General features: G+C 38.6%; 1 protein-coding gene across 3 annotated transcripts in view; it reads left to right on the top strand.

The window, feature by feature from the left end:
* golga2 (golgin A2) overlaps positions 1–14,470 on the top strand; it is an 87,130-nt gene that overhangs the window by 38,223 nt on the left and 34,437 nt on the right. For all 3 annotated transcript variants that reach the window (XM_073052812.1, XM_073052814.1, XM_073052815.1), the window contains 9 exons: positions 2,747–2,785; positions 4,999–5,061; positions 6,499–6,592; positions 9,672–9,778; positions 9,866–9,924; positions 10,011–10,152; positions 10,815–10,904; positions 11,503–11,610; positions 12,911–12,998. In XM_073052812.1, the coding sequence (XP_072908913.1) occupies positions 2,747–2,785; positions 4,999–5,061; positions 6,499–6,592; positions 9,672–9,778; positions 9,866–9,924; positions 10,011–10,152; positions 10,815–10,904; positions 11,503–11,610; positions 12,911–12,998 (790 nt within the window). The remainder of the gene's footprint in view (positions 1–2,746; positions 2,786–4,998; positions 5,062–6,498; positions 6,593–9,671; positions 9,779–9,865; positions 9,925–10,010; positions 10,153–10,814; positions 10,905–11,502; positions 11,611–12,910; positions 12,999–14,470) is intronic.

The following is a 14,470-nucleotide window of genomic DNA, read 5'->3' on the forward strand; positions in this document are numbered from 1 at the left end:
TTGACCCAATCCACTCTCTCTAAATCCCTGCGCATCTCCTCAAAGTTAGCCGTTCTCCAATCAAAAATCTCAACTCTAGGTCCAGTCCTGTCCTTCTCCATAATTATATTGAAGCTAATGCTATTGTGATCACTGGACCCGAAGTGCTCCCCAACACATACATCTGTCAGCTGACCTATCGCATTCCCTAACAGGAGATCCAACACTGCCCCATCTCTAGTCGGTACTTCTATGTATTGTTGCAAAAAACTATCCTGCACACATTTCACAAACTCTAAACCATCCAGCCCTTTTACAGAATGAGCTTCCCAATCTATGTGTGGAAAATTAAAATCTCCCACAATCACCACCTTGTGTTTACTACAAATATCTGCTATCTCCTTACACATTTGCTCTTCCAACTCACGCTCCCCATTAGGTAGAGTGTAGAGTGAAAATCTGTTCTCTTTTGGTTAAAATATGCCAGTCATTCATAGAAATTGTAAACAATGCTAACAGGGAGATAGTCCTATTCTAATATTTAAAAAAATGATCAAAATAAACTATGATCCCCTTTTTGTTTGTTAAAAATAAATTGTTGAAGATGAGGCAGAAAAATAAGTCCTGTGAAAATTCTGCAGACCCATGTACTGATTTTCTCCTGACACAGTGCAGTAAATAAAGGGACTTGCTAGGTGGAATAAAATATATGCTACTAGAATAGAGTTAACAATTTTGAATTAATAAGACAAAGTGTCTATCTTTTAAGAATATTTTCAAAATTGATAAAAATTATTCCTACCTTTGTTTGCTCTTGAATTTTATCATTTCAAAATGAAATTCTGTCCCACTGTGTGGTAACTTTCCTATTAGAGTGTATATCCAGAGGCATTCATTAAGCTTCCTTAACTTTGGTGCTCAATAAGTTTTGTACAGGTGAAGTGTAATATTAGTAAGTGGTTAGACTTGATCCAAGGGTGGGGCTGGTCTTACATTTTCATGTCATGTAATGCAGAGAGGGGAAAAATACATTCTTAACTAGTGGCGCTCATAATTTCTGATGTCTCAAAGCCCTTTGGACGTTTTGTGTAGGATATTTGCTAGTTTAGACATAAGTTCACAAACTGCATTTTGCATGTAATCTCTCGGTTCTGTGCTTGATTGAGAAGCCAATCCAGAGGGATAACTTCACTGCTCATTGTTGAAGTAGTTACTATAGATTAATTTAAATAAACCTAAGAAAATATCCAAACAAAACAAACTTCCTGCACAGAATTTAGTCAGTATAACCACTCCTCAGTGGAATGAGTCCCACAACGTTGTGACCCAGTGATATTGTTACATCTGACATTTCTCAGTAACATTGGAGTACTCTTTTTAACATCCTTGGACATGCACAGTTTGGATAAATTTATACTTAGCTGTTCAGCTGCCCATTAGTGGGAATGGGGCAAGGATGTGCTTGCACAGTGAATCTCAATCTACACCTTCCTCTTTAAACTACAATAGAATGCCAACTTTCTATGAGCAGCTCTGCTGACAGAGTTGACCCTTAAGCTTGTAATCTTTATTTTGTTTCTTTTTAATCAATGTTTGGGTTTTGTATTGAAATCAAATTACAATCATCCAGGAAATGCAGCCTGATTTTTGGTTTGGTATGTTAACTGATCAACTTCTCAGTGTCATATAACTTTACTTTCAGTCCACTATAGCTGCATGGAATATTTTATGATTGATTTGAAAATGCATGACTGTTGTATATTGCATGATTGCTTGAACAATAGATCAATTGCCAGCCTTGAACGGAAACTGATCCTGAAAGTGGCTGCACCTTAATGGTCAACTTTTACCTGGAATGTGTCCAATAGCTTAATGTTCAAGAAGAGTAGACTGAAAGTAGATTTGTGGACTAGTGGCTTCAAATTGATGAAGGAGAGGTGCAGGGGGAAGAGATAAAAACTAGAGGAAAATAAGGATTCAGGATAAGAAGACAATGGGCTACACAGATCAAGGGGAATGGAGGCATTTGCATGATGGTCTGTATATTCATTGTATAAGATACTCTTCTATTTGGTGTTTGAGGCTCAGTGTGGAAGAGGAAAAAAATTAAACATTAACAATTAAAATGAAATTGTATACTGAAACCCAGAGTCTATTCATGCTTGATTCTGGATTAGTTTTGGCTCAGCAGAAGGAAGTAGGCTGGAGCTTTGTCATTAATCCAATCAAGTGATCTACTAGTTAAACCACGTGGTTAAAATGATGTTCCTTAGGTGACTAACAGGGAAATATTTAACCAGGATCCCTGTGTATCTTCCTTCTCATAGTTAGAAATACTGTGGGAAATCTGTTAGTTTGTAGGTGTGTGACTACATTTTCCCCTGCAATCCAAATTTAGCTCTGCTGTGTATAGAAATTGCACAGAAATTTGACTTGTCATTCATATCGTGTGAGTGTATGTTTGTGTGTGTGTGTGTGTGTGTGTGTGTGTGTGTGTGTGTGTGTGTGTGTGCATGCACAGAACAATTTTGAAATTTATATTGCCAACTAATAAGTCTGATGAACTATTATTTCATTGTGATTTATCGATTTTACATTAATGAATATGTCTACTCCATTTAGGATATTTTGGTGCATTATTTCTTATGGTTGAGTTTTGGCAACTGCTGCATTTCTCCAGGTTTTCCTTGGAGCGCAGGAGTAAAATGTTAAGAAATTCGTGACTTGATAGTTCACTGCAGCTTTCACATTTTTTCTCTCCTAACAGAAACAACACAACAAAGAGCTTAGTGGTCAGCTGGAGAAGGTAAAATGCCAGTATTGATGCTCTCAGTTTTCCTTTTCAAGCATTAATATTGGGAGGACTGCAGGTGATTTACCCCCAGCATCTTTCCCAATGTATTTTTTTCTCTCTGTTGTGATTATTTGATAGATGTTCCTCTGTCTGTCTGGCCTCCAATCAATTTGACCTAAGGATGAACAGACATAGGATTGATTAACCAATGCCTCTAGTAACTAAGCTGTCTATGATGATTCTTTCCTTCTGTCCCTACCTCCTGTCTTTTCCCCATATCTCCCATTAGCTAAGATGATTTTGATCTCTAAAGAGATTGGTGCTTCAATATATCAATAAGGCTCAAAGTATGCTTCTTGGTAAGGTCCTAACAATGGGAAAGTTAGATTACATTCTTCATGAAGTGAGAATTTTTTCCTGAAACCAAGGAAGACTATAGTTTGCACTTCTGACAGGTTAAGTTCCTGATTCAGTGTCTTTGGTCTTTTAGGAAGCAAAATGTTGCTCTTTCACTTGCAAGCTTCAACCATCTTGTTAATTGTGGTTTTTGTTTGTATCACTGTTGTTTCACTTTGGCAGAGTTTTCAATCAATTTTCATTTGACCACTTCCAGAGCAGTAGTTCAGTTGGAAAAATTGAAATTTAAATCATTTTTATAAATCTCTGCAACCATCAACTTTGCTGTGAAATTCAGGACAATCTACCAGCTTAATCCTGCTGAAGCATACTTCCCACACTCTGGTTGTGAATAAACAACAGTACCTGCCCAACCTGTAAACTCTGTCCAGAAAGTATTGAATGACATAAAACAGCAAAAGAATTTCAGTTTTCATAATTGTTATTGATGCCTCAAGAATTTAAAATTGGCCAGGATAGAGAGGGCGTGGGGAAAATGTTTCTTATAGTAGGGTGACTAGGAGCAGAGGCACAACCTCAGAGTGTAAGGATGTCCCTTTAGAATAGAGATGTGGAGGAATTTCTTTGGCCAGAGAGAGAATTCCACAATTCTTCATTGCCACAAATAGCTGTTGAGGCCAAGTTATAGGGTATATTTAAAGTGGAAGTTGATTGGTATTTGATTAGTAAGGGATGCAGAGAGAAGGCAGGAGATTAGAGTTGAGAAGGATAATAAATCAGCCATGGTAGAATGGCAGAGGCGATTCAGTGGGCTGAGTGGCCGAATTCCACTCCTATCTTTTATGGATTTATGATGTAATATGGCACTGAGTTTCACCCACATTTGTTAAAGCTGATGAACAAGATATTCTAAGAACATTTTTTTGTTGTTGCCACTTTACCAAAATCTTAAACAGAGGATGTAATCATTGCTAAAGATGAAATATTGGGAAACGTGCCCTTTTGAAAAACCTAAAAGAAGTGCCCCAGATATTTTAGAATTTTTGCTGGTGATGTCTTCTAGGCTTTAAAGTCAGTAGCAAATAAATACCGGTAAATTGGGGAAGTGGTAGTGCAGTGCTGAAAAGATCACTGGGGAAATTGGTATGCTGTAGCTGAGTGGTCATGGTATCAGTCACGATTTCAGTTCCTGACTGCCCTCCAGTGGGCTCTTCTACAAATTACACCTGGACTTCTGAAGTTCCTTCCCTTGAGGAAAAAAATTGTTCACGGTGTACTGAAGACAAAATCTAAATATTTCCTATTTCAGATCATCTGAGAAAAGTTAGCGATTGTCTTATCATTCAGTTTATAAATTGGGCAGTAAGATGTTATTTCAATGATTTATAGCAAAACTATTTGATCACTCTTGGAACCCTGCGATGGGTGCCACAGTTGCATAGTGGTTAGCGAGATGCTATTACAGCTCGGTGTTGGCGTTCAGAGTTCAATTCCAGCTCCGTCTGTATGGAGTCTCTGTCTGACCTCCCCACGGACTGCATGGGTTTTCCCTGGGACTCAGGTTTCCTCCCTCAGACACAGGTAAATTGGTCATTGTAAATTATCTTATGATTAGGTTCGGGTTAAATTGGAGTTGTTAGGCATTGCTGGGATGATGCAGCTTGAAGGACCAGAAGAGCCTACTCTGCAATGTATCGCTAAATAAATAAATATCTGGTTTTCTTTGTTTTCTGCCTGAAAGTCTTGTTGCCAGCTCAGCACATGAGATGTTACATGAATCAGATTTGCAACCTATTTTCATTATACTTGGAAGTTTGTTTTGCATCATGTGACATTGTTAAATACTGTATGTCTTTCTGTTTCCTTAGGAAAAGAAAGATTCTGAACAGAAGTATTTCAAGGAACAGGTGTCAATGAGAGAGCAGCTACAAGTAAGTTTATCTGGCTGCAAGTTTTTCCTCCAGTTCTCACTCCTTGAAAGCAGGTACTGCCTGGTGAAGTTGAGGTTTTGTGTGTGTCTCATAGTAGTTCAAGTGACTATTTTGGTTCAGTTGTTATCACTGCTGCCTCTGAATCCAAAGTGGGTTCAAGTGCTGTTCCAAAAACAACCTTTGTGGTACTATGGGAAAAATACCTTGGGTGAACTTATGTTATCCTTGTCTGTGTCATTGTTTTACCCTTGAAACTTTAACAACCCCCGTTCCCTTGATTATTGCTGTTTATGGGACCTACTTTGTGGAGCATTCCAATATTACAGAAGTGACCGTACTTTAAAATAATTTGCTGAAAAGCATTTCAGGACGGGTGAGATTTTATTCTTCAAATTCATCTTATTTGTTCAAAAGAAGAATCCTGGTCCAGTTTACCTTCCTTTCTCTTTTCACTCCTACTTCTATGACCTGATGTTGTAATCCAGATTTTAGTGCCTGAATGCCACCACAACTGAGCTAAAAACATCTTTGGCCATTAACTATTTGAACTAATTATTTCCTAGTATGTAAGTATGTTGAATTTGGTTGCTCTTTGTCTCAACCAGCTGATGAATGGGCAACTTCCAACTGATATGTGTGACAGACTTTTACAAAAATATTTATTAACTGTTTATTGAGCCTCTCAAAATTTCCTAAATGGAGGGAAACAGATTAGTCTTAATTTTTTAAAATATAAAACTGTTCTAAAACGGTATAATTATATTTCACATTATTTGGCTATATTTAAAGTTCTTTAAGCCTTCTTCCTACTTGAGCTTCCTTGTTGAGCTTCTCCCTCACTTGGATTCACCTATCGCTCGCCAGCTTGAACTCCTCCTCCTTCCCCCACCACTTTATTCTGGCTTCTGTCTCCTTCCTTTCCAGTCCTGATGAAGGGTCACGCCTGAAACGTCGACTGTTCACTTCCCTCCATAGATGCTGTCTGACCTCCTGAGTTCCCCCAACATTTTGTGCATTTCTAGATGAATATAAGCATTTCAACCAGTAGAAATAGAAGTATTTGTCCAAGATAAGTAGCCAATGAACTATATATTGTGACTTCAAAGTAAAATGTTGAGTAAGTTTGTGGAGCTTAAGCTATTCAATGAAACTTGAATTTTAAAAAAATATAGCAGTTCTACTTATAGAAACTATATGTTCACTATATTATTGTAGAATCATTTTTGATTCACTAATATACTTCAGGGATGGAAATCTGCCTCAGACACACCAATGTAGTTGACTCATAATTATGTTCTCAGAACAGGAGAACTTGAAGGTGGATGATAAATGCTGCTGTTGTCCCTGTTGCCCACATCCAATAAAAAAAATTAATTATAATTGTTGATTACGGAACTGAATCATTGAGAAAATGAAATCATTTAATATTATTTCTAGGTTCACATCCAGACCATTGGAATTTTAGTGTCTGAGAAATCGGAGCTGCAGACAGCTTTGGTTCATACACAGCAGGCAGCAAGACTTAAATCAGGTAAAGTTTTTTGAGTTATTAAAAAAAAGTCTTTGCTTTCTTGCTTCTGTCTTTATTTGACACTGACAGAAGCTATCATCAATAGTGCTGTAAAGCCAGTGATGTGCTTGCCTATATTCAATTAGGGTTTCATCAGAACCTCTTGGCTCCAGAGCTCATTGTGGGTAGTATACTGGCCCAGTTACCAGAGCTGCAGGGCAAAAGATATTGTTTGAAACCTGGCCTCCAGTGCTTTCTGTGTGGCATATGCATGTTTCCCTGTGACTATCTGGATTTCCACTGACTCATCTCCTGGCACCTTGAGACTTCTCTACATGTACGAGGCACAAGTTGGGAGCATGCCTGGATGACTGCAACACTAACGGCTCTCAAAGAACTGAATACCATAGAGGACAAGGTAGATGGCTTGAATGACACTGCAAAACTACCATATACGTTATCCCCTACTCTGCTGATGTACAGTGCCTGTACTACATACCATCCACAAAATTCCACACAGTTACTTGCCCAGGTACCTCTGAAACCTGTGACATTGACCACCAAGAAGAATGAAGGCACCAAATACATGGGTATACTGCCACTTGCTAGTTCCCCTGTAACTCCATACTAATCTGACTAGGAATCTCATTGCCAGTCCTTCACTGGATCTAAGCAAAAAACAAGCTGTTGGAAGAACACTGGGTCAGGGACTACCTGTGGAGTCAGGGATAGTTAACTATTTAGGTTGATTTGTGATGCAAAGTATCAACTTGAAACGTCAGCTATACCTTTGCCTCCATAGAGTTCCTCCAACAGGTTGTTTTTGGCCTTAAGACTCATAGTGGCTTATAAGTTGGAGCACACACCTATTTCACTTTCCCAGGCAACAGGAACCTATTTCCACTCCTCCTTTTCTAATGGGACCTCCTTTTTATTTACCCTTTGTGTGCTTATCTAGCATCACCTTAAATGCATTTGTGTTGTGTGTAAAATGGAAACCAGAACTATACTCAAAAATAGAGCCAAAGATTCTGTAGAATTTAGCACTACTGTACTGCTATTCAATCCTAGCTTATTGTAAATGAACCCCAGTGTTTTGGTTGCCTTTGTTGTATTATTAACCTATATCCCTAAATTTAGTTATTCATGTGTGTGGTGGATACTGTATTCTGACTAATATAATGTGCAAGTATGCCCACTTTATTCTGTCTATCAAAATTAGTTTACAAGCTTGTTCTGCAAACTTACTAATTTCTCTGCATATTGTCACATTACTCTAGTCTGATATTCTTCTCAACCACTTCTACATCACTTGAGCCTGACTATTATTGATGGGCAAACCCTTGAGGTATCTCTACTGGTCAATTCTGGAGCTGACTATATGGCCTTTTGCTTGTGGCCTTGTGATGCTTTCAGAGCAACATGGTTAAATAAATGTTTCAGTGAATTCATTGCTCAACAGTGTCACTGAAGTAGATGATGTGACCATTGTCAGATTGTGGTTTGAGGTTAATTTGTGTGTACATTTTGGCTGCTATGCTTCCTGCAGTCCAACTGCCTTACAAGATGACCTTGTCTGTTATAAACTGTTTCGTGACATCCTGAACTTGTATGTATTCAGAACTTTTTTAAAGCTGCTAATATGAATAATTGAAAGCACTTCATATTTTGTTGTGAATCCACAGTCATTGCTTCAGTCTGCTGAAGTCCTCTTGCTGGAAAATCAAAATGGGAGCTTACATTTAAACTTATGTGACTGTTACGAACCCCGTAACTGGGTCACTTACCAGCAAAGATAGAGAGGTCCGTTGAAGTCTGATGGTACTATTTTTACAAGTTTTTATTTATAAAGGGGCACAAAAATAAGGTTAATACAAACATTCAGATAATATACGTCGTCAATACTCAATCTAAAGCGCGGGTATAGTAATAATCATCAATAAGAAGTAGCTCTATCGTTTTTGTCTAGGGGTAAAAATATTGTCCGATGGAAATATAAAAGTCTCTCAAGTTCATGCAGGCTTTAGCCTTTGGGGACCGCTGGGTTTTCACTTGGAGAGAGAGAGAGATTTGTGATAAGAGAAACTTGCCTGGGTCTTTTGATGAGGCCGATCCGATGTGTCGGGGGAGTTGGTTCCCCGTTGTTAGTTACAGAAACTCGTTTCTGTGGTATCAGCCACCAGCTCCCAGGCCTGGGAACCGAACACACGTGGCTTCCTTCAAATGGCTGCCCGCTATACGGGATCGCTAGCGTCTCTTCTGGTGTGTCTGAGGGGCCGTCTCTACAGCCCCTCTTTTTATCTGGACTCACGGGGTCTCAGATGTCAATCAGGTTGGGATGATGCAATCTCTCCCCGTAGCCCAGCCCACGTTGCCCTGAGAGCTGGCACGTAGTATAGGATCACAATCCACAAAGGTGTCTCCAAGAAACGGTGGCCAAATCCGTTGCTTTGTCTTGCTGAGGGGCCAGGACACATTCCAAAACCTTGAGGATTCTCTCTCATTTCCTGGGTCCAAGACCCGAATTAATAGCGATCTTGTGATTCTCAAGGAGGGGGCTGGAATCATAACATGACCAAGTGGAACACCAGAACTAAACTGTTGCTGCATGGGATGAGGCACCACAGTAAATTGGAAGGTTTTTAGAAACAAAGGAAGTCAGGAGATGTGAGATTAGTAAAGGCCAATCACACTGAACTTACTGAATAATGGGGCAGATATGAGGAGCTGAATGGCTTCTGCTTTTATCTTTTATGTTTTTAGTATAATGAGAAATTGTTCTACATTGATAGTTCAACACACTAAAGGAATGCTCCATTATTATTTTTCAAGCAAGTAAATTCTAAGCCGATCCTTGATTTGTGATTCTTCTCAATACTCTTTATGGATTCATGCCAAATTTATCCATGTAACAACCACACCCTTCAAAAGGCTGTTCATTGACTATAAAGAACCTTGAGATTAATCTGAGGTCATGAACAGCCTTACAAAAAAACATATCTCTTGTAATTTGTTCCAGCAACATCTATCTGGAGGCTTGTCTGAGTAAAAGAAATGGTCTTTCCCAGCAGTATCTGAATCCTATTTTTCTTTTTCCTAGGTGAAGTGGAAGATCTAAGTAACAAGTTGCAGTCATCACGGCAGAGAGTGGCAGAGCTGGAACGAACACTGTCCTCCATCTCATCCCAGCAGAAACTGTCTGACAAAGTAAGTGCCCAGGCCACTCTTTATCGGACAGTCCAATTTTCAATTTAAGCAAATAAAATTTGCTTACGTTAAACCGCTTCTTTACAGATGAGCAAAGAGCTTGAAAAAGAGCGAGAGAATCTTAAACAAGAAGTATACAGACTAAAGTGAGTTTCAAACAAATGTTAGTTATACAACATTTAAGCCTAACTCTAATTTATTAACAAATAACAAATTTATATTAAATTTTCAGTAAACTGAGTGAAGAAGTAAAACAGCAGAACTCTGAGCTCTCAGAACAATTGCGGTCCAGGGTATCAGAAAATGACACAATGAAACACAACATTGAAGATTTGCACAAGAAATTGGAAATGGCTGAGCTGATGGTTCAACAGGTGGGACAGCTTCTATTTCAATATTGTCCTCTGTGTCTGGGTGATTCAGTTATTGGCTTATACTGTAGATTCAAGCATAAAGGGCTTAAGACACTTAGAAGAGGGGGGAAGAGAGAAAGAGAGAGAAACCCTAAGGGGAATAAAAACACAGTCTCTTACCAGATTGATACGGATCGTGTAAAGCAGCTGCAAGATTTTTGAAACGTACTGCAGTATTTCAGCAGTCATTGTTTGGGCCAATGCTACTCCTTGCTCAACACTGACAGGGCTAATTCATAGCTTCATTTGTGTACACTTAGTATGCTGAGAAAGAAATTCATTGATCATTGATAACTTTCATTGGTTTTACAAATAATAATGATTGTTGTACACTGGTCTAGCAAACAGTGTGTGTGAGGTAACCTTGGGTACATGATTTGGAGCGCTGTTTTGCTGGATCTGCCTATTGAGTGATTTTTTTCCCCATTCTGTGTTAGATTGCAGCACAAGTGTTTTCTCACTGACCTAAATGAATTGGTGTTCTATCACTCAGAGCTTTCTCACTGTGAAATCTTATTTTGAATATAATAATTTAGTGTCATTTGAGAATTTATGTTGAATGTTACAGTATATGTATTATGTGGATGGAAGTTTCTGAGTATTATTTTTGTTTTCCCTTTCAGTTCTCAAGCCAGTCAGGGCTGCCAGATGTTAATCAGCAACTGCACCTGGTTCTTCAAGAAAAAACTCATTTTGAAGCACAGTTGATGCAAGTAAGGATTACATGATTGAAAATTGCTTAGTTGGATTTCAATCCTTTGTACATGACACGGGAAATCTTGACCTCTATGTTATTAATATTTAGTTGTTTTCTAGCCTGGCTGCCAGGAAACTAACTGAGGAGCATGAGAAGAGCTCTTGTTGGTCTTGTGGAATCTTCCTCTTGCAGAGAATGGAGGAAGAAGGGTTGCAATAATTTGTGCCACAGTAGCTGGAAGTATGGCAGCAGGGTGGGGGGAAGCAGCTTGAGCAGAAACTGTTGAGAACAATTGTGGTGCTATCAGTCCAATTACTTGTTATTTTGCAATTGGTCATAAGTAAAATTATCTTTGAAATTACAATAAACTACAGCCTTTCTGTCAGGTTGATGGATGGCTGAATCTTTAGGCTAAGTATCAAGAGTCGTTTGCTTATTTACATTGTAATGCCTTTTTAAATTCATGTGGTTCTGTTATATTGAAGGATGCAATTTTAAATTTAAAATCCTCCCAACTTAAGCTGTTTGTCTTAATATGAGAAAGAACTCTTAACGGAGGAAAATACTTTGCACAAAATGTGCTGCATTTTGAAATTACACTTGTCATTTTACAGGTGTCAGAATCATTACGACTACTACTTGCTGAAAGAGATCAGTACGCTCAGAAGCTGCAGGAGGAGGGCAGTGTGTGGCAAGAGAAAATTCAGCAACTTGCAGCACAAGTTAGTGGTAACAGTAAGAACTAAGTTTGTAGTGAATATGTTGCTTCAGTTCACACACAATGACTAAATATTATAGTTATTGAAAACAACATATGGTTGAATTCTGAAAGTGAACACATTATATGTTTGATATCCAATTATTAAGGGTTGTTTCTATTGGATGTCTCCTGGTGAGATGGGATGGTGTCCTTTTCACCTTTTTTGGTGCAGACAGGTTTGGGTTATGCAAGATGTCACAAAATCTTGCAGCATAAATTGGTTATTTGGTGCATTATTCTTTTGTAGGTTTTTTTGAAAGAGCTGTCCACTTTATAATTTTCAGTGCTGCTTCCCTCTAGCCCATTATATTTTCCAAAATATATAGTGCTTCACTTTTTAAAAGTTTTCATTGAATGTTTAGTCATTGACTGACCAGGCATTGCATTCTACTTCATGCAAATTTCATGTTTATTTTAAATTTGCTTCCTCTTCCGCTCTGGCTTTTTGTAGATGATCTTGTCTGGACATTCTTTGGATTTGTTTAATAAGGCTGTGGGGGCTCCCCAATGTCCTGCACAGGACTGCACAAGCTAGACATAGCAAATGACCATTTACAATCCTGCTGCTGGAGGCTAGGGGCCATGCTGCAGAGGTAGCCATTTGCTTTCCCTGTCAATGGCATTTTTCTTTGAGACACTGGCTGTTATTGAAAAGTTGCAGGAGCAATGCAACAGAGATTGGTGGTCCTCAACCCTCTTGGCTCTCTCCACCTTCACTCTGAAAAATAAACCACGAAACAACATGTCTGCCAAATTCCTTTTGTACAGATCCTTGTAATAAATGAGCAAACTATTACAGGTAGTGAGCTGAAATAAAAATAGAAGATGTTGGCACGTTCTGATGATGGGTTATTGACCTAATGTACTTGGGTATATAAGCCAGCAGGGAAATGACCCAGAATCTATATGTAGGATAACCAGTGAAAATAATAAAAGCAGCTATAATTTCTTGCTTTAACTACAGGATATTGAAATATTGCTTTGTATGTTTTAAAAATTGTGTGGGTGTTGCTTTACCTCAGTGTTTCCAATCTCTCCATTTTATTTTAAATTAATTTTTGTTTGGAGTTGTATTTTGTGATTTACATATTTTCATATGCAGAGTGTATATGAAAATGCTCAGTTTCTGAAGACAGATAATCATGAAGTGCTTGTACAATTTGCCATGTTCACCTCAGCAAAAAATCTCCACTCTGTGAATGCGCATTGGTTTAGTAATTTCTTCCATCTCCATAGAACCATTGATCATTTTGTCTTTGCAGGTAAATGCACTTTCAGAGGAAAAGAAGCAAAATCTTGAGCAAATACAAGACCTGGAGGCATCATTGGCTGACCTCAAGAGTAGATCAGGTAATTCAATAGTTTGTCAGCATTTGGTTAAAGCATTACAACTGCTAGAAAGCTGAAATGAAAACAAAGTGCTGGAAATACTCAGAAGAATAAACAAATGAGAGGTTTATTGACTTGAAACATTAATAGTTTCTACCTTACACAAAAGATGCCAACCTGCTGACATTTCCATACACTTGGTGGCCACTTGCAGCTAACAAAGTGGCCACTTGAGTGTATGGTCATAGTCGTCTTCTGCTGTAGCCCATCCATTTCAAGGTTTGATGTGTTGTGCATTCAAAGGTGCTCATTTGCACAGCACTGTTGTAAGGTGTGGTTATTGCGGTTGATTAGAAATTTACATTAATGAGCAGGGGTACAGGTATATCTAATAAAGTGGCCTCTGAGTGTAGATGTGCCTATATAAATCATATTGTATATAGTGAAATGAATATGATACACACAAAATGCTGGGGGGATCTCAGCAGAAAATCAACAAGATTTTCTCTTTGTTAATTTTCCATTGGTATTGTGCTGGGCATAAATGTCTGAATTCCTTCAGCGGCCAATAATAACTGTTTAAGGTCTTTTCTAACTTGGTGTTCCTTTGGTTAAAATAAGTCCTGTTATCTTCCACCAATTCTCATTTAAAATGGGATCTGTTTTGTGATTATGATGTATACTTGGAATTCTGATTCCCAAGGATCGGAGTTGGGTTAATTCACTAAAATAGATTTGAAAGTTTGGTTGATCAAAGAGCTTGGTAGAATGCTTGCAGGCACTTTGGCTCCAATCGAGAAGCCATCTATGCAGTTGAGGGTGTTGTCTCTTCAAAATGGCGGCTTATATACTCCTCTGGGGTCTCAGTGGCTATTGATTAGATGTTGTGATCTGGTTAGCTGTGGGCAGTTTAGCAGTAGAAGATTCTGATTGGCTAGCTTTGAGGGAGATCCATTGGAAGTGCTTGCTTCACTGTCCAGATCCCGAGATTACTGGCAATTCATTGATTATATTCGTCGTCGTTTCGCTTTTAGTAAGGATTCATATACCGATCTATGTCAATGTGTTTGTTGAAGGATCCTTCTGTAGAGGACCACGCTTCGAGGAATTCTCGTACTTTTCTTGTTCTTGCTTGAGTCAAGACTCTGGCTCTCGTCCAGTTGAAATGGTGTCCTGCTCCTTCTTCATGACCTGATACTAGTGAGAATGGGTTATGCCTTCTATTCACTAGCTGATGCTCGTGTATCTTGGTCGATAGTTTTCTTCCTGTTTGACCAATGTAGTACTTGTTGCAGTCACTGCACTGGATGTTGTAGATAACATTTACTCTATCAGTCACACTTTGTTGCACTTTGATTTCTGATAGGTTCCTTCTCAAAGTTGCAGTTAGTTTGTGAGTAACTGTGATGTGCTGCTGAAGCAGTCTTACTGTCATTTCTGAGATGTTCTTAATGTATGGCAGTACAGTTCATTTATTTGTTGTTTGTGTAGCT

Source organism: Hemitrygon akajei, chromosome 7 (genome assembly GCF_048418815.1).
Source record: "Hemitrygon akajei chromosome 7, sHemAka1.3, whole genome shotgun sequence".
NCBI lineage: Eukaryota > Metazoa > Chordata > Chondrichthyes > Myliobatiformes > Dasyatidae > Hemitrygon > Hemitrygon akajei.